The 27,375-nt window shown below is 45.4% G+C and overlaps 1 protein-coding gene and 1 long non-coding RNA gene across 3 annotated transcripts in view; one reads left to right on the top strand and one right to left on the bottom strand.

The window, feature by feature from the left end:
• Positions 1-1,009: 1,009 nt before the first annotated feature.
• Positions 1,010-14,429, bottom strand: LOC138763962 (uncharacterized). The gene is made up of 2 exons (XR_011357922.1): positions 14,293-14,429; positions 1,010-1,899 (listed from the first exon to the last, which is right to left on the bottom strand). It is a non-coding gene; the product is annotated as an uncharacterized lncRNA (long non-coding RNA).
• Positions 14,430-14,982: 553 nt separating this feature from the next.
• Positions 14,983-27,375, top strand: part of cfap57 (cilia and flagella associated protein 57) — a 126,566-nt gene continuing 114,173 nt past the window's right edge. For both annotated transcript variants that reach the window (XM_069939030.1, XM_069939029.1), the window contains exons 1-2: positions 14,983-16,363; positions 19,086-19,399. In XM_069939030.1, the coding sequence (XP_069795131.1) occupies positions 16,207-16,363; positions 19,086-19,399 (471 nt within the window). In that variant the 5' untranslated portion in view covers positions 14,983-16,206. The remainder of the gene's footprint in view (positions 16,364-19,085; positions 19,400-27,375) is intronic.

Below are 27,375 nucleotides of genomic sequence, written 5' to 3'. Positions count from 1 at the left end.
TCGGTGGAGGGAGTGAAGGTACCTGAGGTATTAATTACGTGTGCTGCTTCATTCCAGATGGTGTCAAGTATTTTTAAACCTTGATTCATCCAAGCAACTGTAAAGAATTCTATCACAGCCATGAATAGCCTTATAAAAGATGGATAGGTTTTGGAGAGTCAGGTTATTTAATCATTGCAGAAAGGCCTGTCAACTTTGCAATCTTGCAAAAAGAATATTTAGTTATAGAAACAGAAAATGTAGTAAATACTCAACATTCTAGGCAGTGTTTATAGAGAAAGAAACAATCCACCTTTTAGTTTGGTTCTTGTCTTTGCAGTGAGAGGGATTGAGACATTTTGGAGAAAGGACAGTGTGGTGATATGTAATTACACCACGAGGTCACCAGGGGTGACAAGACCTCTTAGTGCACATATTAGTTTTTTAAGCTGTCTTATACTCGCACGGCTGGTGTGGTTATTGTCAGTACAGACAGCACGGTTAGTGCAGCAGTTAATGCAAAGCTATTATAGCTCCAGCAACCCACATTCAATTCTGTCACGGTCTGAAAGAAGTTTGTGAGTTTGCTCCTGGTGCTATGGTTTCCTCTCACCCTTCAAAATATATTGGGGTCATAGGCTAATTAGGTTATTTAGGTGGCACAGGCTCATGAGCCTGCCTACATTTTGGTGAAGGGCTCAAGCCTGAAATGTTGGTTAAGTATCTTTATCTTTTCTAAAGCATACTGTTTGACCTGCTGAGTTTCTCCAGTATTATGCTTTTACTTCAATCACAATGTCTGCAAACTTTTGTGTTTTACTCCTGTTGTATGCATGTCTAAATTAAAGTGCATGGCTTTGCTTGATAAAAATCTACATTGATTTTAGATCAATGTCTTCAATATGTAAAAGTCATCTGAATTCCCACATGCAGCTAAATTTGATAAGAATTCACCACAGTCCCTCTTGATTGACAGAAAAGATGGTTTTTTTATGCATTGTTAGCCAGAATCAGACACACACAAGGTAAAGACTATACAACAGGCTTTAATCCACAAAGACTTCCACAGAGCCAGGCTGGCTGTAGCTGCAGTAACTCCGAGTGAGACTTCGGGAGGCCGGCGCAGGCTTATATCCTGGAGGGTGATTGACACCCGACCGGGTGGGGCCTGATCCATTCAGGCTGACTGATTGACAGCCGGCCAGGTCTTGACCTGTCCCCTTACACTCCTGTAGGTACAGAGGTTGCCCCCTGCAATAGGCCGGTGGTGTACCACCACATTCACCCCCTTCTTTAAAATTGTCCCGGGGGGTGGATGGCAGTAACAAGAAATTGTACCCACTATACAAAATACAATATTTACAAATTGAGCCGTTCCTGCGGCCACCGGGGTATTCGTGACCGTCGTAGGACTGGCTCCTGGTCACTGGTCAGAGGGGAAGTGTGGGGGGCTGGTGGCAGGGGTCTGTGTGACTGATGTAGTGCCACGCGGGAGGGGTGGCCAAGGGGGCCAGGGTCGACGTGTGAGAGTTGTATTGGATGGGTGGGGGGGGGGGCTGGTTCGTCCCCCAGGGCTGAAGCGTGCCCCTGGCGGTCAAGGATGTATGCCTGGTCGGTGTCGTCCTGGGCTGAAGGATGTCATGGAGTGGTGGGTGCTCCTGCTGGTCCCAGGTCCCTGGTTGAGATGGTGTCCTCCCTGCCACTGCCGAACCTAACATAGGCGTAGTTGTGGTTCGTGTGTAGGAGGAAGACCTACTCGACCAGGGGTTCGGCCTTGTGTACCTGGTTACGCAGGAGCTCTGGTCCCGGGGACGTGAGCCGTGCTGAGAGGGACATTCACATTCTGGTCATTGCTGCTGCCTCTATTTCTCTTGTAATTGAAATTTTTGCCCGTTGTGTGTCTAGAAAGTGGAATCCATCCTGTTATTCAGAAAATTAAAATCGAAAAGGTGCAGATACTGTAAATTCAAAGCAAAACAGAAATTGCAGGAAACATTCAGCAGATGACACTTCAGGCCCTTAACTGGGAAAAAGAACTCAGGGGTCAGATCTGAGGCCACTGGTGGAGAGGGAGGGAGAGCTCTGCAGATACTGGATTTGGTGTTGAATCCTTTCTTGAAGATTATATATTTATGCCTGATGTCCTGTGACATACTCTACTCTTCCCAGATGTGGGGAGATGAAATTATGACTTCACCCACTAGAATCGTCAATCAGCACATATAAAAGAGCATAATTGTAGATAGAGCTTTCCAAGTTAAACAAAAATCATTTAGTATTTTTCATTATCACACAATGCTTATCATATTCATGTGAATTCCCATTTGCAACCTGGATTTTGTGCATTTTAAACATAGAGTTGGGTAGAATAATGTTATTTAAAGAAAATGTCTTCCTTTTTGTTGTCTATATTTTGTACACAACGACTTTCTCTCTCTTTCTCTCTCTCTCTCCTCTCTCTCTCTCTCTCTATCACACCACCTGCCTGTTTCCAGCAGCCTTTTTACACCCTCTTGTGAGAGCTGAGGAAACTTGACATCAAAATATGAAAGATGGGGAAACTAGTGCAGACATGTGGAGTGATGGATTAAACCAGTATGAACAGGCTAAGCATGGAAATTAGAATGCAGGAAGCAGAGTCAGCCTATGTAAGATAAGAACCTTCTAGTCTTTTTGACAGGATCAGTGAGCCCACCATATGAATAAGATAAGGAGAGGTAAGGAATAATAGAATGTAGGAAGTTGAGGTAGTCTGGGTGAGATAAGGGTCTCCTAGCCCTAGACAGAAGTACCAAGTTCTACATATATAATTAGTAAGCCTTACACAGATTTATCAAGTTATGCATATTAAATTAGTAAACCCTAGACAGGATTAGTGAACTCTGCATATGAAGAGACTGTAGCTTTGAGAATGGGGACAAGGGCAAGGTTGTGAATAAGGACAATGAGGATAATGACATGATGAGACACCGACAGGATACCCTGGTCCTCCAAGTTCACAGAAACTGCACGTAGGCAGGAAGGATTGCCTAATGCCAAACCCATCCAGGAGGCAGAAGAATGTAAGGGGGAGGGTATTCCTATACTGAAATTCACTGTATAAAAGTTGGGTGAGCCCCAGTGTATGTGTGTATTCCCAGGGTAAGGGGAAGCACCCAACTTTGCATTGTTGTCACGGGCCCGTCCCCTGAAACCCTCTGGGATCAGTTGAAGACTACCATACTGCAATCCACTGAAGAGGTGCTGGGCTTCTCCTCCAGGAAAAACAAAGACTGGTTCGACGAAAACAGCCAGGAAATCCAGGAGCTGCTGGCAAAGAAGCGAGCTGCCCACCAGGCTCACCTTACAAAGCCGTCCTGTCCAGAGAAGAAACAAGCCTTCCGTCGCGCATGCAGCCATCTTCAGCGCAAACTCCGGGAGATCCAAAATGAGTGGTGGACTAGCCTCGCCAAGCGAACCCAGCTCAGCGCAGACATTGGCGACTTCAGGGGTTTCTACGAGGCTCTAAAGGCTGTGTACGCCTCCTCACCCCAAGTCCAAAGCCCGCTGCGCAGCTCAGACGGCAAAGTCCTCCTCAGCGACAAGATCTCCATCCTCAACCGATGGTCAGAACACTTCCAATCTCTTTTCAGTGCCAACCGCTCAGTCCAAGATTCCGCCCTGCTCCAGCTCCCTCAACAGCCCCTAAGGCTAGAGCTGGATGAGGTACTCACCCAGAATGAGACATATAAGGCAATCGAACAACTGAAAAGTGGCAAAGCAGCAAGTATGGATGGAATCCCCCCAGAGGTCTGGAAGGCTGGCGACAAAACTCTGCATGTCAAACTGCATGAGTTTTTCAAGCTTTGTTGGGACCAAGGAAAACTGCCTCAGGACCTTCGTGATGCCACCATCATCACCCTGTACAAAAACAAAGGAGAGAAATCAGACTGCTCAAACTACAGGGGAATCACGCTGCTCTCCATTACAGGCAAAATCTTCGCTAGGATTCTCCTAAATAGAATAATACCTAGTGTCGCCGAGAATATTCTCCCAGAATCACAATGCGGCTTTCGCGCAAACAGAGGAACTACTGACATGGTCTTTGCCCTCAGACAGCTCCAAGAAAAGTGCAGAGAACAAAACAAAGGACTCTACATCACCTTTGTTGACCTCACCAAAGCCTTCGACACCGTGAGCAGGAAAGGGCTTTGGCAAATACTAGATCGCATCGGATACCCCCCAAAGTTCCTCAACATGATTATCCAACTGCACGAAAACCAACAAGGTCGGGTCAGATACAGCAATGAGCTCTCTGAACCCTTCTCCATTAACAATGGCGTGAAGCAAGGCTGTGTTCTCGCACCAACCCTCTTCTCAATCTTCTTCAGCATGATGCTGAACCAAGCCATAGAAGACCTCAACAATGAAGACGCTGTTTACATCCGGTACCGCACGGATGGCAGTCTCTTCAATCTGAGGCGCCTGCAAGCTCACACCAAGACACAAGAGAAACTTGTCCGTGAACTACTCTTTGCAGACGATGCCGCTTTAGTTGCCCATTCAGAGCCAGCTCTTCAGCGCTTGACGTCCTGTTTTGCGGAAACTGCCAAAATGTTTGGCCTTTTAGTCAGCCTGAAGAAAACTGAGGTCCTCCACCAGCCAGCTCCCCACCATGACTACCAGCCTCCCCACATCTCCATCGGGCACACAAAACTCAAAACGGTCAACCAGTTTACCTATCTTGGCTGCACCATTTCATCAGATGCAAGGATCGACAACGAGATAGACAACAGACTCGCCAAGGCAAATAGCGCCTTTGGAAGACTACACAAAAGAGTCTGGAAAAACAACCAACTGAAAAACCTCACAAAGATAAGCGTATACAGAGCCGTTGCCATACCCACACTCCTGTTCGGCTCCGAATCATGGGTCCTCTACCGGCATCACCTACGGCTCCTAGAATGCTTCCACCAGCATTGTCTCCGCTCCATCCTCAACATTCATTGGAGCGCTTTCATCCCTAACGTCGAAGAACTCGAGATGGCAGAGGTCGACAGCATCGAGTCCACGCTGCTGAAGATCCAGCTGCGCTGGGTGGATCACGTCTCCAGAATGGAGGACCATCGCCTTCCCAAGATCGTGTTATATGGCAAGCTCTCCACTGGCCACCGTGACAGAGGTGCACCAGAGAAGAGGTACAAGGACTGCCTAAAGAAATCTCTTGGTGCCAGTGGGCTGATATCGCCTCAAACCGTGCATCTTGGCGCCTCACAGTTTGGCGGGCAGCAACTTCCTTTGAAGAAGACCGCAGAGCCCACCTCACTGACAAAAGGCAAAGGAGAAAAAACCCAACACCCAACCCCAACCAACCAATTTTCCCCTGCAACCGCTGCAACCGTGTCTGCCTGTCCCGCATTGGACTTGTCAGCCACAAACGAGCCTGCAGCTGACGTGGACATTTTACCCCCTCCATAAATCTTCGTCTGCGAAGCCAAGCCAAAGAAGAAATAATAAATGTTCTTTGTTCTCAATTTTTGTCTCGAGCAATTTCTGGTAAGGTACTTCTATTTCTAACAAATGGGGACTCGTCCGGGACCCCACTCCCTCCACTGACAGAGTGCCCGACGACGAGAGTAGGTGCACCCCAGCTGATTCAGCTGGACTCACAGACGACGGGTGGCTGGTCAGTGGAAGAATCGAGTGATATCCGAGAAGAGGCATTCAGAACAAACAACGGGAGAACGTTAAGGAAGCGCGATAAGAGTAGCTACTGGATCTGGTAAGAGAAATTTTTATACCTGTCAGTATGGGAGGTATGGGCAGTAAGAAAGAGAATCCTAGTGAAGGATTGGATGATCAGATAACCAAAGAGAGTCCGTTAGGAGTAATGTTATCTGACTGGGGTTCGGGGAGAACCCGGGGAAAAGACAAACTTATCATGATTAAGTACTGTTGTCTGGAATGGGTTAAAAGCCCTATTAAAGGGAGCTCGGTATATTGGCCGAGGCTCGGATCCGAGGATGACTGGATGTGTCAGGAACTGAACATCTGGCTGTATAAGAATCAAAGGGATAACATTGAAAGCAGGGAATATGCTGCCTGCTGGCTCAGGGGATCGGTTGACCAACTGGTCTTGAACGAAAAGAGAAGTGAGGACAAGAGGGATGAGGAACCCCTTGTACCTGAAACGCAAGGATGGGATGTGTTACATTCCCTTCCTCCACCCTATGCCCCTCCTTTACCAGCTCCTATCTATCCCCCCCCCACTCCTGTGCTCTATCCTTCCGCACCTTCCCCTCCTCCCCCGCAACTAACAAAAGGAGAAGAGAATAGGAGTGGCATATTAACCCGTTCGCAAAGTATTAGATTGCCTCCACGGTCGACGAGAGACAGAGGCAAGGTTAATTTTGAGCAGAGTGAGAACCTACTGGAAGAAAGGGCAGGATACTGTGAGTCAGTTTCTGAAGAGCAGGATTTCAGAAATAATAAGCTAGAAGTTAGCTGGATGAGACCCCTGCGGGAGATTCCCGTGGGAGGGGGTTCTCAGTTTTGTAAATGTGCCCTTGACCAGTACGGAGGTGCGTAATTTTAAGAGGGAAATGATTTCCCTGATAGAGGATCCCCAGGGATGCGCTGAACAATTGGATCAATTGTTGGGACCGAATATGTATACATGGGATGAATTAACGGCTATATTTAGGACTCTGTTTACCCTGGATGAGCGTGGAATGATTCGCCAGGCAGGGATTAGAGTCTGGGATCGAGATCACCAAGGGGGACCAGATGCGGTACCTCGAGAAGCTAAATTCCCCTTGGCTAGACCTAATTGGGATAAAAATACCAATGATGGTCGGGTATTAATGGAAGAGTATAGGGCTAATCTGATTAAAGGAATCAGGGAATCTGTTCCGAAGGGACAGAACTTTAAAAAGGCATTCGAAGTTCCTCAGGGACCCGAGGAGACCCCCTCGGCATTTTTGAATAGATTGCGTACGGCTATACAGCAATATGGGGGTCTGGATATAGAATCCCCAGCAGGGGAACAATTAGTATTAACAAGTTTCGTTACAAATTCAGCCCCAGACATAAGGAGGAAATTACAGAAAACTGAGAATTGGCATGAGCAGGGAATAACCCAGCTTCTACAAATTGCGCAAAAAGCCTTTGTACAGAGATCTGAGGATAAGCAGAAGGGAAAGGCTAAGATTTTAATGCAGGCATTTAAGGGAGCTGTGGAGGGACGGCAAGGAAAAGGTAGGGACTTTGTGCCAGCTCCTGGGCATTGGGAGGAGAGCCAGGGGTGGGGAAATAGGGTCCAGAGTAGAGAAAGGAGTAGAGGAGGATCCCAGGGATGCCGACCATTCCCGGGACCCTGGGGAGACCCAACTAGGAATTGGGAAATGGGAACAATGGTCTGCTACTATTGTAACAAGGAGGGACACTTCAAGAGAGAGTGCCCCATGCGAGCCAGGGAGACGCGATCGTATGCCCTGATGGAAACAGACTATGAATAGGAGAGTCACAGTTCTCAGTCAATACACACTGTGGGGCTGCATGGAGAACCACTGGTAAATTTAAGCATAGGACCCCACAGTGATAGGATGATATTCTTAGTAGATTCTGGGGCAGTCCGGTCTAGTATATTACACCCACCCGAGGGTGTGAGGATAGAAGGGACAGTAATGATTTCGGGGGTAGGGGGAAGAGATTTCCCGGTCCCTATATTAAGAGATGTTAGGATACAGATGGGAGAAAAGGTTATAACGGAGGATCTCTTACTAGTTCCCCAAGCTGGAGTTTGTTTGCTGGGACGGGATTTACAAGATCAATTGGCTATCGGCACCAGACCACAAGAATCAGGTATTGGGGTTCAACTATATGTATTAAGTGAGGAGGATCGGGAACTCATAAATCCTGGAGTATGGGCAGGAAGAGGCAATAGAGGAGTGTTAGATATCCCTCCCCTACGAGTTACCTTAAAAGATCCTGAGCAGATTATTAGGCGAAAGCAGTATCCCATTCCAATGGCTGACCGAAAGGGGCTGCAGCCAGTAATTGAACAATTGGTGAAAGATGGCATTCTAGAACCTTGTATGTCACCTTTTAATACCCCAATCTTACCCGTCCAAAAACCAGACGGTATCTATAGATTAGTACAGGACTTGAGGGAACTAAACAAAATTATTCTCACCCGTCACCCTGTCGTACCTAATCCATACACAATAATGGGTAAAATCGATCCCCATAGTAAATGGTTTAGTGTGATTGATCTCAAGGATGCTTTCTGGACCTGCCCGTTAGCAACAGAGAGCAGAGATATGTTTGCTTTTGAATGGGAGAATCCTTTTACGGGACGTAAAAATCAATACAGGTGGACCGTACTCCCTCAGGGCTTTACGGAATCACCAAACTTATTTGGCCAGGTCCTAGAACAAATATTAGAGGAGGCTCCTCGGAAAGAGAGTTGTCAGTTAATTCAATATGCAGAAGATTTATTAATTATGGGAAGAACGTATGAATCAGCTAAACTATATACCATTGCACTTTTGAATTTTCTCGAAAAGAAGGGTCTCAGGGTGAGTGAATCCAAATTACAATTCGTACAAACAGAGGTTAAATACCTGGGTCATTTGATAAGTCAGGGAACCAGAAAGATCAGTCCAGAAAGGATACAAGGTATTCTACAGATCCCACCTCCTAAGAATGCCCAAGAACTCAGGAAATTCCTTGGTCTAGTGGGATACTGTAGAATTTGGATAGAAAATTATTCTAATCTAGTTCGATTCCTTTACGATAAACTCGCGATTCTAGGGGGCGAAGCGCTTGTTTGGACGGAAGAAGAGATTAATAATTTTAACTTGGTGAAACAGCGCCTTATTAGTGCCCCAGTGTTGGCTTTACCCAACCTTAATAAGTCTTTTGACCTTTATACTAACGCGAAAGGGGGTGTAGCAACCAGTGATTTAACACAAGAAAGGGCAGGCTGCAGGCAGCCAGTTGCTATTCTCTCAAAAGTTTTGGATCCTGTTTGTCGTGGTTGGCCAGAATGTGTTCAAGCTATCGCAGCCACTGCTATTTTAGTTGAAGAAGGCGAAAAATTACATTTGGTGCCCCAATGATAGTGCACACTCCTCACACCGTTCGCAATATTCTGTTACAGCGTGCTGGTAGGTGGCTTACAGATTCTAGAATTTTGAAATACGAAGCGATCTTGATGGATAGGGATGATCTAACTCTGACTACAAGTAGAGAACATAATCCAGCAGCCTTTTTAGTCTCTCCAAGCTCTGCCAACACCATCAATGAGTTAGAGCATATATGTTTGGAGGTGATAGACCTGCAGACTAAGATTAGAGAAGATTTGAGTGATGAGCCTTTACAGGAGGGAGAACGGTGGTTTATTGATGGCTCTTCCCGCTGTATTGATGGCACTCGCTATAGCGGATATAGTATAGTGGATGGGAATGAGGGGGTAGTTATTGAAGCCGGTCGCATTCCCGGTCACTGGTCAGCCCAGTCTTGCAAATTATATGCCCTCTGTCGAGTTCTCCAAGGTCTGGAAAATAAGGTGGGCACAATCTACACAGATTCAAAATATGCTTTTGGGGTAGTGCACACCTTTGGGAGAATCTGGAAGGAACGGGGAATGATAGCGGGAAAAGGACAGAAATTGATGCATGAGAACCTAATTGCCCAATCCTTGGAGGCTCTGACGTTACCTGAGGAAATAGCTGTGGTCCATGTACGGGGCCATCAAACTGGTGACAGCCCTGAAGCACAGGGCAACAGACAGGCAGATGCAGCTGCTAAACAGGCAGCGCTCACTGCGAAAGTGGACATGCAGCTGTTACTCCCCATCCCACAGGAGCTTAAAAAGACTCCCATCTTTTCACGAGAAGAGGAGGTTGATATGAGGGATCAGGGGATGCGTCAAACTAGTGATGGGTTGTGGTGGACAGACAAAGGAGGCCAAGTGCTGAACAAAGCATTGGCACAGCAAATGTTTGATCAGCTCCACCAACAGACACACTGGGGAGCCCAGGCACTTGACACTTTTGTACGCTCCTTTCATTGTTCGGGCGTATACACTATAGCCAAGCAGAGTACTCAGGGGTGCCTAATTTGTCAGAAAATTAATAAGAAAGTAATGCGCCAGGTAATGCCTGGCGGTCATGATATCGCTGTACGCCCTTTCCAACGGATACAAGTGGATTTCACAGAGTTACCAAAGATAGGTGTTTACAAGTACCTGCTGGTGATGGTTGATCATTTCACGCGATGGGTTGAGGCTTTCCCGACCCCGAATGATCGTGCTAGCACCGTTATCAGAGTACTGCTGGATTCTGTGATTCCACAGTATGGGATGATCCAGACCATTGACTTGGATCGTGGTACACACTTTACTTTTCGGGTACTCCAGGGGGTTTGTAAAAGATTGGGCATTGACTGGCAGCTCCATACCCCATAGCACCCCCAGAGTTCGGGCCGGGTTGAGCGAATGAATCAGACTTTGAAATATCAGCTCACTCGACTTCATGAGGAAACTGGCCTCTCCTGGATTAAATGCTTACCCTTAGCTTTAATCAGGATTCGCACAGCTCCTCGTAAAGACCTTGCTGTCTCACCATATGAGATGATGTTTGGTCTTCCTTACATGGGATTCCACACTGATACTCCCATCCCTGAGGCTAATGACCAATTTTTTTCTTTGGCTTGGCTTCGCGGACGAAGATTTATGGAGGGGGTAAAAAGTCCACGTCAGCTGCAGGCTCGTTTGTGGCTGACAAGTCCGATGCGGGACAGGCAGACACGATTGCAGCGGTTGCAAGGGAAAATTGGTTGGTTGGGGTTGGGTGTTGGGTTTTTCCTCCTTTGCCTTTTGTCAGTGAGGTGGGCTCTGCGGTCTTCTTCAAAGCAGGTTGCTGCCCGCCAAACTGTGAGGCGCCAAGATGCACGGTTTGAGGCGTTATCAGCCCACTGGCGGTGGTCAATGTGGCAGGCACCAAGAGATTTCTTTAGGCAGTCCTTGTACCTTTTCTTTGGTGCACCTCTGTCACGGTGGCCAGTGGAGAGCTCGCCATATAACACGATCTTGGGAAGGCGATGGTCCTCCATTCTGGAGACGTGACCCATCCAGCGCAGCTGGATCTTCAGCAGCGTGGACTCGATGCTGTCGACCTCTGCCATCTCGAGTACTTCGACGTTAGGGGTGTAAGCGCTCCAATGGATGTTGAGGATGGAGCGGAGACAACGCTGGTGGAAGCGTTCTAGGAGCCGTAGGTGGTGCCGGTAGAGGACCAATGATTCGGAGCCGAACAGGAGTGTGGGTATGACAACGGCTCTGTATACGCTTATCTTTGTGAGGTTTTTCAGTTGGTTGTTTTTCCAGACTCTTTTGTGTAGCCTTCCAAAGGCGCTATTTGCCTTGGCGAGTCTGTTGTCTATCTCATTGTCGATCCTTGCATCTGATGAAATGGTGCAGCCGAGATAGGTAAACTGGTTGACCGTTTTGAGTTTTGTGTGCCCGATGGAGATGTGGGGGGGCTGGTAGTCATGGTGGGGAGCTGGCTGGTGGAGGACCTCAGTTTTCTTCAGGCTGACTAAAAGGCCAAACATTTTGGCAGTTTCCGCAAAACAGGACGTCAAGCGCTGAAGAGCTGGCTCTGAATGGGCAACTAAAGCGGCATCGTCTGCAAAGAGTAGTTCACGTACAGGTTTCTCTTGTGTCTTGGTGTGAGCTTGCAGGCGCCTCAGATTGAAGAGACTGCCATCCGTGCGGTACCGGATGTAAACAGCGTCTTCATTGTTGGGGTCTTTCATGGCTTGGTTCAGCATCATGCTGAAGAAGATTGAAAAGAGGGTTGGTGCGAGAACACAGCCTTGCTTCACGCCATTGTTAATGGAGAAGGGTTCGGAGAGCTCATTGCTGTATCTAATGACCAATATATCTCTAAATATTTACAGGAACTGTCTGCTTCGCTCCTTGACTTAAAACAGAAGGGTTTACTAGCTCAAACTCCCCCCCTGGAGTATCCAATTCATTCTATTAAACCTGGTGATTGGGTATTTGTTAAAGCTTGGCAAGATGCACAACTAAAACCTGTCTGGGATGGCCCCTACTGTGTACTTTTGATTACAGACACCGCTGTACGAACGAAAGAAAAGGGTTGGAACCACATCCAACAAATCAAACGAGCTGCTGAACCACAGACTACAGATATTCAAAATCCACCCTCCACCTGGCGTGCAGTCCTTCATCCTGACTTGAAAGTTACACTACGCCGGGAAAAAGTCTTGTAATGTTGTTTTTATTATTTATTGTACTGTTTAATTATTGCCTCCCAAATTCTGGGACATCACTGAAGTATCCAAAATGTATTAAGTCCTCCTGGAATAGGGGCAGCATAGATGGCCAGTATTTTACTTTAGAATGTAGACAGGTCATAGATATAGGGTACGATCATAGTAAGGTAGGGGTTAATATAGATTTCAAATGTGGACCAGGGGAACAGAACACCTCTCAATATGATGATTTTAATGGTATTTTGGTCTCTGCAGATATTAACAAGATCAGTTTTAAACATTTAGCACAAAGCAGATGTGGGCACAAAGGCAGACAAGATAATTGTCAGGATTGTACATGTGGCAGAGAGAGAGTTGATACATATGCTAATGTTCGCAGGCAGGCTACAACTCACAGATTATGTTACAAGAAACACCCCTCCCAACCTGTGCTATTCTAAAGCATCCTTTGGGTTACACAGCCATTCCAAATGTTAAATACCACCACTGTAAGGGGAGTTCCAATTGTCAACAAAGTAAACAGCTCCAGAATACTAAAGCTGCTGGGCATTTAAATCGTTTGTTACAAAAATCTTCCCATTCCCATGTTCAGACTTGACAACCTTGGACTGATGTGGGATGGACTAGACTTTTTACTGAGAACTGGAGCCTGATACTCACAGGCCTTATAGCAGCAGGACTCACTATTCTGGTCAGTGTGGTGCTCCCCTACCTAAAGACTGGTATTCATTTCATGATTTTGCAGACCCCTATTTCTATAACCCAAGGGGTGTGTGTTTCCCAAATGGATGCTAATGACACTGCAATTTGTTTATTGACCCGCTGGGAGAAAGACCAACTTTGGCAATAGCACATTTCATTTGACAAATCAGTGACACTGATCTAAAAGAGAAGTGAGGATTGTGAGAGATCAGTAACACTGATCTTTTTGAGAGATCAGTATCACTGATCTAAAAGAAGAGAGGATTGTGAGAGATGAGGAAACTTGACATAAAAATATGAAAGATGGGGAAACTAGTGCAGACATGTGGAGTGATAGATTAAACCAGTATGAACAGGCTAAGCATGGAAATTAGAATGCAGGAAGCAGAGTCAGCCTATATAAGATAAGAATCTTCTAGTCTTTTCGCCTAGTGAGCCCGCCGTATGAATAAGGAGAGGTAAGGAATAATAGAATGTAGGAAGTTGAGGTAGTCTGGATGAGATAAGGGTCTCCTAGCCCTAGACAGAAGTACCAAGTTCTACATATATAATTAGTAAGCCTTACACAGATTTATCAAGTTATGCATATTAAATTAGTAAACCCTAGACATGATTAGCGAACTCTGCATATGAAGGGAGTGTAGCTCTGAGAGTAGGAAAGGTGTGAATGGGGACAAGGGCAAGGTTGTGAATAAGGACAATGGGGATAATGACATGATGGGACACCGACAGGATACCTCCTGGCCCTCCAAGTATACTGAAACTGCACGTAGGCAGGAAGGATTGCCTATGCCAAACCCATCCAGGGGGCAGAAGAATGAAAGTGGGAGGGTATTCCTATAAAAGTTGGGTGAGCCCCAGTGTATGTGTGTATTCCCAGGGTAAGGGGAAGCACCCAACTTTGCATTGTAGTTGTAATAAATGTTCTTTGTTCTAAATTTTTGTCTCGAGCAAATTCTGTGAAGGTACTTCTATTTCTAACACACTCTTTCATATCATTTTCTGGGAACACCTCTCTGCAATTTATTACACTCCCCTCTGTCCCTTTTCTCTCTTTGCCACCCCCCCTTTCTTTAGCTTGCAGTATTGCACTTTGTGCTGCCTCTTTGCCTTTCAACGGAGTTGCCTTTTGTTTCCAAAACATGCTTGTTTATCAGGGTGACATTTGGCCTTCCCGACTTCCGCAGCTCTGGAACCAGCACCAACAAACATGGCAAACTGGTGCAACTATTTCAAAGAGCAAAAAAACCTTTCCTGCCGTCTGATGATCACTAATGGAACAGCCAAGGCATGATGGGGTGGGGGGTGGGATAAAGAAACACATACCCCGAGACGTCGGCCTCCGGTTTCCGTCATCCGCCTGCTCCTGCCCGAACTACAACTCCCAGGGTGCAAGGCGAGTCGCGGAAGAGCTTCCGGTTGAGGCGCTTCCGGCCGGCCAGTATCCATGGTTACGGCGTTATTTACAAGAGCACGGAAAAAGCGGATTCAGTGTAGCAGTGTGTGATGGGGGGAAACGAGGGAGAGAGATGCATAGGCAGTGAGAGAGAGATAAATAGGCAGTGAGAGATAGAAACAGGCAGTGAGAGGTAGAGAGATAGAAACAGGCAGTGAGAGGTAGAGAGATAAGCAGGCAGTGAGAGGTAGAGAGATAAGCAGGCAGTGAGAGGTAGAGAGATAAACAGGCAGTGAGAGGTAGAGAGATAAACAGGCAGTGAGAGGTAGAGAGATAAGCAGGCAGTGAGAGGTAGAGAGATAAGCAGGCAGTGAGAGGTAGAGAGATAAGCAGGCAGTGAGAGGTAGAGAGATAAGCAGGCAGTGAGAGGTAGAGAGATAAGCAGGCAGTGAGAGGTAGAGAGATAAGCAGGCAGTGAGAGGTAGAGAGATAAGCAGGCAGTGAGAGGTAGAGAGATAAGCAGGCAGTGAGAGGTAGAGAGATAAGCAGGCAGTGAGAGGTAGAGAGATAAACAGGCAGTGAGAGGTAGAGAGATAAGCAGGCAGTGAGAGGTAGAGAGATAAGCAGGCAGTGAGAGGTAGAGAGATAAACAGGCAGTGAGAGGTAGAGAGATAAGCAGGCAGTGAGAGGTAGAGAGATAAGCAGGCAGTGAGAGGTAGAGAGATAGAAACAGGCAGTGAGAGGTAGAGAGATAAGCAGGCAGTGAGAGGTAGAGAGATAAGCAGGCAGTGAGAGGTAGAGAGATAAGCAGGCAGTGAGAGGTAGAGAGATAGAAACAGGCAGTGAGAGGTAGAGAGATAAGCAGGCAGTGAGAGGTAGAGAGATAAGCAGGCAGTGAGAGGTAGAGAGATAAGCAGGCAGTGAGAGGTAGAGAGATAAACAGGCAGTGAGAGGTAGAGAGATAAACAGGCAGTGAGAGGTAGAGAGATAGAAACAGGCAGTGAGAGGTAGAGAGATAAGCAGGCAGTGAGGGGTAGAGAGATAAGCAGGCAGTGAGAGGTAGAGAGATAGAAACAGGCAGTGAGAGGTAGAGAGATAAGCAGGCAGTGAGAGGTAGAGAGATAAGCAGGCAGTGAGAGGTAGAGAGATAAAGCAAAAAAAGGAAACTTAATCGACTGTTAAAATAGAGTGAAGAGAAATGTGAGTAATGATATGATGTGGGGAGAAGTGTGAATCAGAGAGATAGAGGGAAACATATAGTGTTAGCTCAAGGTAGGTGGGTGGGGAAAGAGACATTCATTGTAGGCCAGAAGGGAGTGATGGAGAATGTAATCAATTAAGGCAGAGAGCCCGATAAGGTAATGAATTAAGGTAAAGAGACAAAGAAACAGAGGGTGTAAAAGGCTGTTGGAGACAGAGAAGTGGTGTGCACTGAATGCAGATCGCCAGTTAAAAGCGGAGAGAGTGTTGAGGGATGATGTGAGTGAGGGGCTTGAGGCATTGAGAATGAGACAGGATTACTAGATTAAGATTCACTTTATCTTTGAGAGAAGTTATGAGAGATACAAAGTTGTATGAAAAAGGTGTACAGCAGGAGAGTGAATGAGAATTAGAGTGACAGCATTCTCACAGTAAGTGACAGTGTATTGAGAAAGTGTAAGAAGGGTTAGAAAAATACAGAAAAAAATAAAGTTTATAAAGAATGGAGAGAGCGAGAATGCATCATTTAGAGAGGGAAGAGCGTGTTAGGGAAGTGAAAACGTAGTTTCTCTGAATGATCCATGCCAAGAAAGTAGAGCGAAGGAAACAATATTAAAAGTGAGAGATTCATCTGACATTCTACCATGACAACTCCACTGGTTCATGCCCATCATATTTTTGGGTTTCATGGCTCTGTGGTCAATAATGTTTTTTATGTGGATGATCAAAGCATAATATTTCCTTCTGGGAGTGGCTATGTGCGTTACAACATTGACCAAAAATGGCAGAAATTCATTACAGGTAAGAGGCATTTTTGTACATGAGAACATTAAATGACTTTTTTTTTAAACTAAAAAATTATCCAACGTTCAACTACTCTTAAAGAAAGTCAGTATTCAATCAAAATATCAGAATGTATTTATGGCATCTTAAGTCAAAAATATTTTATGTGAGTTCCAAAATTTATTATGGCCTTGTGGAGACACGCATTTGCATCAGCGAACTGGCCCTGCTTATCACGCGTGGTCAGCCGGGCAGCTGCTGCGAGGATGACGCTGCGGGACCATCTCTTCCGGTCCAGACCGGAAGGTCGTGTATGCGCTTGCGTCATTGTGACACAAGTGCCGGGACGTTGACGACAGGACCAAAAACAGGCTTAAAGGCTGAAGCGCAGAAATCGAATTAAAGCAGTTGTGATACTCAAGCTCCCAGCCTGTCGTCTTAGTCTCTTCGCTGCACTCGCTCACAAACCACTACATTGGTGACCCCGATGAGTCTCCACATCCTGAAGGCTCAACACAATGGAACCAGCAGTCATAGGTGCCGTCTCGTTGAAGCTGCCAACATTCTGGACGAAGAGGCCCCATACTTGGTTTGGCCAAGCAGAGGCCCAGCCAGTACAGGTCCCCACACCAGTGCGTAGAGGTCGGCGGCCGAAACAGCACACCTCACTTTCAATGCATCACAAGACCATCAGTGCCAGTTCTGGGGTGGGGGGGGGGTGTTTTGTGTGGTGACGCACATGTTTGCAGTGGCGAACTGGCCCCATTTTTCACACGCGGTCAGCAGGGCAGCCGCAGCGAGGATGGCATTGCGGGACCGTCTCTTCTGGTCCAGACCGAAAGGGCGCATACGCCTTTGTGTCATTGTTACACAAGTGCAGGGACTTTGGGGGTGGGACTGGAGACAGGTTTAAAGGCTACAACGTGGAATTCAAATCAAAGCAGTGTGATACTCGAACTCCCAGCCTGTTGTCTCAGTCTCTTTGCTGCTCTCACTCACAAACAGCTACAGCCTGTAATTTATTCTGAAATTCAGGCTTGTATCCTGTATTTTTTTGGGGTAAAAAAGACTTGTGGTGTCCTGCTCCTCTGCTCAATGAAATTACTGTGCATTAAACTGAAAAGTTCAGGGTGGAAATTAATCTTGGAGAAAATTTTATTCATTATCTAGAATTTAGCATGAATTCTGACAATGGGCCATGGACAATGGGTCAACAGATTCTCTTTCCATAGATGCTGCTTGACTTGTTGAGATATTTCCATTTTTGTTTCAAATTTCTAATATCTGTTGTTTTATTTTGATTCTCCTGGAAAATTAAATCTTGATTAACTGATCTTGAGATTGAGATCAATACTCATTGATAGTACCTACTGGACAGCAGTTTTCACGTATTTGCATGAATTCTGTATGACTTGGGTTGCATAATGTTGGCATTCAGTAATATTTTGTTACTAGCATTGGCAGAAGTAACCTCTAAAACTATAAAAGAGCATAATTGTAGGTAGAGCTTTCCAAGTTAAAAAAAAAATCATTTAGTATTTTTCATTATCACACAATGCTTATCATATTCATGTGAATTCCCATTTGCAACCTGGATTTTGTGCATTTTAAACATAGAGTTAGGTAGAATAATGCCATTTAAAGAAAATGTCATCCTTTTTGTTCATATAGTTCAAACTTCCCTTAATTAAGAACATGACCCAGCCCTCATCAAGGGCTCATTAGTAGAGAGGATCAAGAATTTCAAATTCCTGGGTGTCAACATCTTTGAGGATCTGTCCTGGAGCTTCCACGTTGATGCAGTTACAAAGAAGGCTCACCCACGGCTATACTTGTGAGGTATCTGAGGTGGTTTGGTATGTCACCGAAGACTCTCGTAAACTTCTACAGGTGGGGAGCATTCTGGCTGGTTGCATCACTGCCTTGGTATGGAGGCGACAACTTTCAGGACAAGAATAAACTCCAGAGAATTGTTAACTCGGCCTCCGACATCACAGGCACCAGACTTCACTCCATCAAGGACATTTACATGAGGCGGCGTCTTAAAAATGCAGCCTCTATCCTCAAAGACCCCCCATCACCCAGGCCATGCCCTCTTCACTCTGCTACCATCGGGGAGCCTAAAGACAAGCACTCAGTGGCATAAGGAGAGCTTCTTCCCCACTGTCATCAGATTCCTAATAATCAATGAACCAAAGACACGGCCTTACTTTTCATATACTATTATTGTTATTTTTTTAATATATAATAGTAATGTCGTAAGATGGTTATAATATGTTTGCATTATGATGCTGCACAAAACACCGAATTTCATGACTTATTTATGACAATAAATTCTGATTCTGAAAATGTCCCTATATTTCTGAACTCAGGGCATCTACCACAGCAGTGAGGATGGCTCACTTTTACATTGGAAAAAATTTGCTTCAATATAATCTCAGAATCAGAATTTATTGTCATGAACATGTATCATGAAATTTGATGTATTGCAGCAGGATTAATGTGCAATATTGTGAACAAATCTGTGCTTGAAATAAAAAGGGAAATTGCTGGAAACATTTGGATCTGTGTGGATTCTCAAGCAATTATCTACTGCTCTTCAGTGCTTTCTGACTCTTGATGTCATATTTTGCTTCTTCAAGAAAAAATGTAAAATTCTACTTCTGATATAACTGTACCATATCACAATTCTTAACTGTTCAAAAACATTAACTTATTGTCTTTATTCCATTAAATACAGGTTCTGAGAAAAGCCAAGGAATGCTGGCTCTTGCCTTGAGTCCTAATCGGCGATATTTGGCCAGTTCTGAAAAAGGTGAAAAAGCCACAGTGAGCATATATGATGTACAGCATGACCAGACTAGAAAAAGAAAATCACTTAGTGTGAATGATCTTCAAGCCCAAGAGTTCATCAATATTGCCTTCTCTCCAGACTCCAAGTACTTGATTGCTCAGTCTGGACCACCAGATTGGTCACTGATCTACTGGTTATGGAAGAAACAGAAAATCATGGGTATCCTGAAAACTACTACCAATACAAACCCAATTTACCAGGTATTATTCTTTCAGTAATTCCAAGCAGCAGCTTCAGCTGCCATATATTTCAGAAAAACAATATTTGAGACAGGTTAAACCCAACATGTTTCCACCTTCCAAATAAATCCATCAGATATTTGAAGAAATTATTCATGGCAGTACTTTTGCATGCTCATGTTAACAAAAAGAGAGGCTTTTCATTTATATTAGAAAAATAGACTCCTTCATTTGTTAAAGAGCTTGGTTGGACTATGCTCTTAGAATATTTCCAGAGGCCACTTTATCAGCTAAACCCTGCACCTCTTCAGCTGGCTGATGCTGTGCCCTAGTGTCGGACTCTGGCTTTACCTTACTCTTAATTTAGTCTATGCGTGTTCTTTGAATGAAGTGATAGGAGAAGGTATTCGGTTCAACAGTCAATTTATTACACAGCACAAGAATAAAACTTAACAGAGCTCTGGGTCAATCGTTAGTTCATAGGTCACCTGCACAGTGAGCTACTCCCCAAGACTGACCCCTATTGTCCAGTTGGCTCAGTTTATATAGATCAACCTTATCATACAGAACAAAAGTTGGCTTCCTTTGCTAGATTTCATTATCATACAGAACAAAAGTTGTCTTCCTTTGCTAGATCTTTTTGCATAAGGGTTATCACAAGTCATCTACTGTTTTGCAGATATCTGGGGTGTAGCACTCCCATCTTAATCCTCCAAGCCAGACTATCCTGTTGATTGGATCAGAAATTAATTCATCCCCAGATATTTCTAATCACCATTCTGTCCCTGTCTGGCCAATTTCTGCTGTTCTCTTTAACACCTCCTCAGTTTGAGCATTCCTCCTAAACCGTTTTATGCATTTTCTCTCCCTGTATTTGGGAGCAGACAATTTTGCTCAGCCAACTTTGCTCCATGCTGTGATTGCCACTTAATCACATTCCTCTTTTTCCCTGAACCATGCAGTAAATATAAACTTATTAATTAATCATTTCTTTCATAATGTTTTAACCCCTAGATTCCAACAGTCCCCCTTTTGGTCTCATGAAAATGAGACCAACCATGAGACCAACCACCAGTTAACTTATGGGACCAAGACCTCAGGATTTTTTGCAAGGACCGGCATCTCCGACCCCTTGTTAAACTTAACCTCACAAACTTGGCCATTATGAACACACTTCAGTCCAGTGGGGGCCCCCAACACAGTGTTCAGAAACGTCAGTCCAATCCGCAAAGTACTGTTTCGGTTCATTATGGGCCTCCCAGGCTGACCACAAACCCTTTGTACAGTTGTTTCCTTCTCCAGATGCTTCAAGGGCTAGGAACAACATCACCCATAGTCCCCACGTAGTATTCATCCCAGCTCCCTTCATTGTTTTGATGCCAATAAATGGATTATACCGTCAACCACTGATACACAGTCACCGTAGTCCAATAGTCTCTTTAAAAAGGGACGTTAAGTGTTCTTAGTCCATGGTTTCTTCACAGAGTCCCAGTCATCTCTGTTCGAATCTGTTCCAGTGTCCGTGTTGGTGGGTCCGTTGCTGTTCACTGACTCCAATGATACCACGTCTCGCCTTTTCCCTGTAGTCGAACCGCGTGGGACGTCCTCTCCACCACTCTGTAGGGTCCTGTCCACCTGGGCTCCGACCACTTTCTTTTGATGACCTTTAGCAGAACCCACTCCGCGACTGAAGGTATCGGTGTTTCCCCTTCTCTGTTGGGACTTGTGACCTGTTGTGAAAAATCTGACACCAGAGCCATTAGTTTATCATAATAAAGCTTGCATCCCATTGAACTTACCTCATTCTTCGTAGTCTGAATTCCGGCTCCTGGTCCCGGAAACTGGTGCCCCGTTTGTAGTTCATATGGAGTAAATCCTGTCACAGAACTTACTGAACTCCTTATTGACATTAATGCCAGGGGCAACGCATCCACCCAATTTAGTTTGGTCCGTGCGTGTACTTTCCCGATCTTACCTTTTATTGTTTGGTTCATCCTCTCCACTTTCCCTTGGGATTATGGATGGTACACCGCCAAAGGCATGTTTCAATCCCAACATTGCTTCTACCTCCTGTAGATCGTTATTCTTAAAATGACTTCCATTATTGGACCTAATTTTTCTAGGAAATCCGTGTCTCGGAATATACTGGTTGATCAGGAATTTACATACCGTCCTTGCATCTTCTCTTTTGGCAGGGATTGCCTCCGGCCACCCTGTGAACACATCTACTGCTACTAAGAGGTATCGATAGCCACTTACCCTCTCAATCATGTCCGTATAATCAAATACAATTTCCTGCCCTGGTAACTTAGGTAACGGGAACTGTCCTTCATGTGGCTTTACAGTCGCCTTGACATTGAAAGTTATACATACCTCACACTCTCTAATATGGTTCTCCACCATCGCCGGCAGGAAGGGGTGCCACCAATGTATCAAGTACCTTATCATCTGCTTCTTTCCACAGTGTGTTAGCCCATGCGCCTCCTCGAGGAGGGGTTTCATGAGTCCAGATGGTAAAACTGGCCTCCCGTCTATCGATCTCCATAGTCCTTGATCCTCGGTTGCCCCCCTTTCCTCCCATACCATCCTTTCCTGAGGTGATGCCTTTGCTTGTTCCTGTACTATTACTTCTACCCTACACGGTGGTAATAAGTCATGTGCTGTTCTGTCTGCCTGTATCATAATAAACTGAGGACCGTATCCTGCTGCCCTTTTTGCAGCCATGTCCGCTTCCTGATTTCCCCGAGCCACCATCGTATCTGTTCTATCATGTCCTTTACATTTAAGAACTGCTAATGCCCTTGGTTTCAGGAGGGCCTCAGCCAGTTTCCGAACGTCCTTCTCGTGTTTAATTGGGGTCATTGCTGCTGTTAAAAACCCACTTCTAATCCATTGACTAAGCTCAACCTGTATTGTCCCTACCACATATGCCGAGTCTGTATATATATTGACCTCCTTCCCTTCTGCCCATTCTAATGCTGCTATCATTCCCTGTAGTTCTGCGAGTTGTGCTGACTCCTTTCCTCTCACTGTCCCTGTAATGATTTCTTCAAATCCTCCTGTAGTTTTTCGTACCACCGCATAGGCAGCTTTCAATCCATCTGTGGGGTGTCTCTAACAACACCCATCTGTAAACAAGGTTTCATCTGGTTCTCTTAAGGGTGTAGCCTGTAAGTCAGGTCTTATTTTAATATCCTTTACTACCCTCTTCTCACAACAGTGTGGTTCTCCCTCTCCCATATTGTCTGCCATGTTAATGCCTTCATGGGTAAACGTAACATTTGGAGCATTCAGGATCTTTTCTAGTCTCGTCTGCCTTAGCGAAGTCATTGTAAATGCTTTCGAGCTCACAAATGCTACAATGCTATGTGTTGTTAATACCGTCAGGCCATGTCCCATTACTATGTGTGCCACCTTTTGTAGAATCTTTGCTACTCCTGCTGCATGTCTCGTACATGGTGGGTGTCTGTCTTCCGTCGGGTCTAGTGTGATACTCACATACATGAGCACACATCTTCCACCCCCTTTTTTCTGAAAAAGAACACCATCAATTGTGTGTGCTTTTTCAGAAACATCCAAAAAGAAAGGTAGTTTATAATTTGGAATCGCCAAATCTCAAGCTGTTGTAAGAGCTTGCTTCAATAGAATAAAACTCATCTCAGCCTGTGCAGTCCAATCAAGTGTAGCTTCCAGATTCCTCATCCCTTGCTCATTCACCAAAGTTCGCAGTGGATGTGTCAACTCACCATACGATGGGATAAACTGCCTACTATAACCTGACAAACCCAAAAACGAAAGCATCTCCTTTACTGTCTTTGGTTTTGGATGATGTAGTATCGCTGCTCGATGTGCAGGGGAAATCCCTGTGCCTTTCGCTGAGACCATTCTACCTAAAAAGGTGACCACCTGTCTGCAGCATTGCAGCTTTGAGCGAGAGACTTTAAAGCCTGCCTTGAACCGCTGCACTAGCAGGAGACAGGTGGCCTCCAAACAGGAAGTATGATCAGGTGCTGCTAATAGGATGTCATCTACATACTGGATCAGAACTATCCCACCTGGTAGTGCTAGCCCCCCCCAGCTGTTCTTTCAACACCTGATTGAAAATCCCTGGAGATAAGATAAAGCCCTGCGGAAGCCTAGTATACCGCAACTTTCTACCTCTATACGTGAACGAATGGTTCTGTCAGCGGCAAGTAAGAGAAAGCATTCGCTAAATCTATGCAAGAGAACCACTTGTGGTTAGGGGTTAAAGCAGTCATGGCAGTATATGGGTTTGGTACTGAAACTGTGGGTGTTCGCACAATACCATTGATGCGCCTTAAGTCATGGGCCATCCAATATTTGCCCGTGTCCTGTTTCAGAACAGGTAAGATGGGTATATTCCAACTAGAACACGAATGTTCCAACACCCCTGAATACATAAGACCATCAATGGTATCTGCCAGACCCACCTCAGCCTCGGGTTTGTGGGGATACTGCATCTGCCAAATTGGGGTGTAATCTGACACTTAGAAGGTTATGGGATCAACCTGCTGACAAAAACCCACATCTGCTGATCCTACTGACCACAGGTTCTCAGGGAGAGAATCTAGCATAGGGGCCGAGTCGGGGTGATCCATCTTCTCTCTACCATGAAAGCGTTCAATCTGTCTATGCTCAAGGAGGACTTGATCATATGTCAGAGACAAAATTCTGTATGCCTGACCAGATGAGGAGAACTGCACTGTCGGTATTTGGGTGTCAGACCAGTCACTAAGGGACATCAAGTTCCGACACATCGGTCCCAAATCTTTTGCCTGGTGAGTAGTGCCAATTGCAATGGTGACATGAGGAATGGCCTCACCTGCCATCTCATACCATTCCAGCTGTTCAGATGTCAGTGCCACCGTAGCGGCCACTCCCTCCTTTCCTACCGCTATGTAGTCCGAATTAATTTCCCATAGCATGCCCTCAACCTCTTCAGAAAAGGCATGCTGATACATTTCATCCCCATCCCTATCGTAAAAGAGGGTCATATGGGGGGGGTCCGAGGGAGGGGTATACGGGTGTAACGTCTGGATCCACAGCTTCCATTGATTATAAAACTTTAGCAGCCCTCCCTTCTGTGGGTCCTCTGGTTCCAACAGCCCCCAGTAAATGTCAGCCCATTGTCCCTCAGACGCGGATCCTCCAGCTGCCGCCAACAACATCTGAGAACCGGAATGAAGTGTAGTTACTGAACAGTTCATAGAATATCCATTTGGAAAGGTGACCTCTATTCCGCTGGGTCCACAAAGGATCGATGCTCTGCACCTGACCAACAGGTCTCTGCCCAAAAGATTGGTAGGGCACCTGGCTGACAAAATGTATTGATGTGTAAAAGTCTGTCCCACCACAGAAGTGACTAGTGGTGTAGAAAACGGCAGATTTTCTGGTGTACCCGAGAACCCCTAGCTGGACGCTAGAGGATGATGTTTTAGCTTGAAACTCAGCGCCAGTGAGTGTTGAAAATCTGGCTCCCGTATCCACTAAAAAGGATACTTCCATGTCCATTACTTTAATCTGCAGGAAAGGGTCTGCCAACCTAGCCTGCTCGTGGGTGCTCGGGCTCCGTCACTGTGGGCAACATTGCTCCTCCTCTGTCAGCAAAGGGAATTGTCTCTTCGGAGCTAGAGCTGCATAGGGTGCCTGATGTACTGGGGGTGGCACTGACGATCTCTGGGGCTGGACCCAATGCTCATTTTGTGGTGGTCCATATCCCCTTCACCCAGTGTCCTGAGGACCCCAAACTAGGGGGCAGTCTCTCTTCCAGTGTCCTGGCTGACCGCATACAAAATATACAGCTGGCTGCATTTGTGGAGCACCCCGACCTCTCCCTCTTACTCGGAATCCCCCCATTGGACCTCCCATTCTGCCCACATAGGTGGGACCCGATGCCCAATTTGGGGCCGGGTGCCAACTCATATTATTCCCTTGTGGTGGCTGCTGAATCATCTGGTTCGCACCCTTTGAGGAAATCATTTTTGCCTCGTTTGCCTTTTTCCTAGCCTCTTCCAATTGAAGCTTAAGGAGTTGCACTTGTGCCAACTCCATAATTTGTTTGTCCTCCTTTTGCTTAGCCCTATAACGCTTCATGTGATGGGCCAAATGTTTTTCCCATTGCTCAGTCGAGCAACCAGGAATATCAGGGTTATTCTCTAACGCCTCCCTGACTACAGCTGGCAGCCCGCTCGTTACTGCAGACTTAAATAGTGTAGTCTGCAAGGGTTCTGTGGCTGGGTGTACTCCTGCTTTATCCGTCCAACTCTCCTTACACTGATTCAAAAAGGTCGAGATCTCCTCATCCTCTGACTCCTTTTGTCTATTGTGAGGAGTGGGGGTGGAGTGATCCTCTGACATTCCTACCGAGAAGGCATTCTCAAGTGTCTGTTCTTGCTCTCTCTCATTTTTTTCCAGTCGCATACTAGTTTCCCTTACTTTACATACATCATTCTGTATTTCCTTCGTTAACTCCTTCATTTCCTCCACCCTTTCCTGCATAACTCTCTTAAGTCTCTCCTTCGCCCTCTGGAGTTCTGGACCTGTTAACTCAGTGACATTCACTATTCCCTCACTTATCTGCATCGCTGGCATTTGGGGAATAGGATAAGGTGGTGGCAATGTCTCCGGTAACTTTGGATATAGTGGGGCTGACGGCTTAACCTCCCCCGTATTCTCCTTAGTGATATGGGATCCATTTTTAATATCGTGTTGAAGGTTCGCTTCCACAGCCATGCAAGCCAATGTCATAATGTGTAAATCTGCCCTTCTCTGTTCCTTCACTTCTTTCTGTTGTTTTAGCCTTCTTCTATTCCATATAGATCCTTGTCCATTTGCCTCATGTTCCTGTACCTCCTTGGCTGCTTCCCTCTCTGCTTCTCCTAAGTACAGTACCAGCCGGATTTTTTCAAACCCTCGTGGTACCTTCCCCTGATTCTGCAGCTCTTTCCATATCTGTTCGTACCGTGCCATAGCCTGTACCTCCTCTCCCTTCGGTAATCCTCCCAGTAATTGATTCCTTGTTTTTTCCCACTGTCGGTTTACAGATGGGGGAACTCCTCTGTCTTCCCCGAACTCTTGCCCTACATCCCTATTTACTCCTTCCTTCTCTGTTCCGATTTTTAACCCTTTAGACTTCGTACTTCACTGGGTCTCTCCCCTGGTAGGATTTTGACACCCTGCAATCTACTTCAACCCTTCCCACATTATTATAAACACCAGCGGCACACTATACACAATCCTTAAACAAATACTTATTATAAACTATTATGATACACTATACGATTCTTAAACAGATACTTATACACTATAGAAGCAAATAACTATAACACAATACACCTTATACAGATACTTATTATACACTACTATGGTACACGATCCTTAATCAAATACTTATTACACACTATAGAAACAAATAACTATCACAATACACCTTACACAGATACTTATTATACACTACTATGGTACACGATCCTTAATCAAATACTTATTACACACTATAGAAACAAATAACTATCACAATTGTCGGACTCTGGCTTTACCTTACTCTTAATTTAGTCTATGTGTGGTCTGAGTCCAGCGTGTTCTTTGAATGAAGTGATAGGAGAAGGTATTCGGTTCAACAGTCAATTTATTACACAGCACAAGAATAAAACTTAACAGAGCTCTGGTTCAATCGTTAGTTCATAGGTCACCTGCACAGTGAGCTACTCCCCAAGACTGACCCCTATTGTCCAGTTGGCTCAGTTTATATAGATCAACTTTATCATACAGAACAAAAGTTGGCTTCCTTTGCTAGATTTCATTATCATACAGAACAAAAGTTGTCTTCCTTTGCTAGATCTTTTTGCATAAGGGTTATCACCAGTCATCTCCTGTTTTGCAGATATCTGGGGTGTAGCACTCCCATCTTAATCCTCCAGGCCAGACTATCCTGTTGTGTTGATCAGAAATTAATTCATCCCCAGATATTTCTAATC

Source organism: Narcine bancroftii, chromosome 5, assembly GCF_036971445.1.
Source record: "Narcine bancroftii isolate sNarBan1 chromosome 5, sNarBan1.hap1, whole genome shotgun sequence".
Classification (NCBI taxonomy): Eukaryota; Metazoa; Chordata; class Chondrichthyes; order Torpediniformes; family Narcinidae; genus Narcine; species Narcine bancroftii.
Note: the sequence above shows the minus strand (reverse complement) of the source record. Positions and strands in the feature narration are given on the sequence as shown.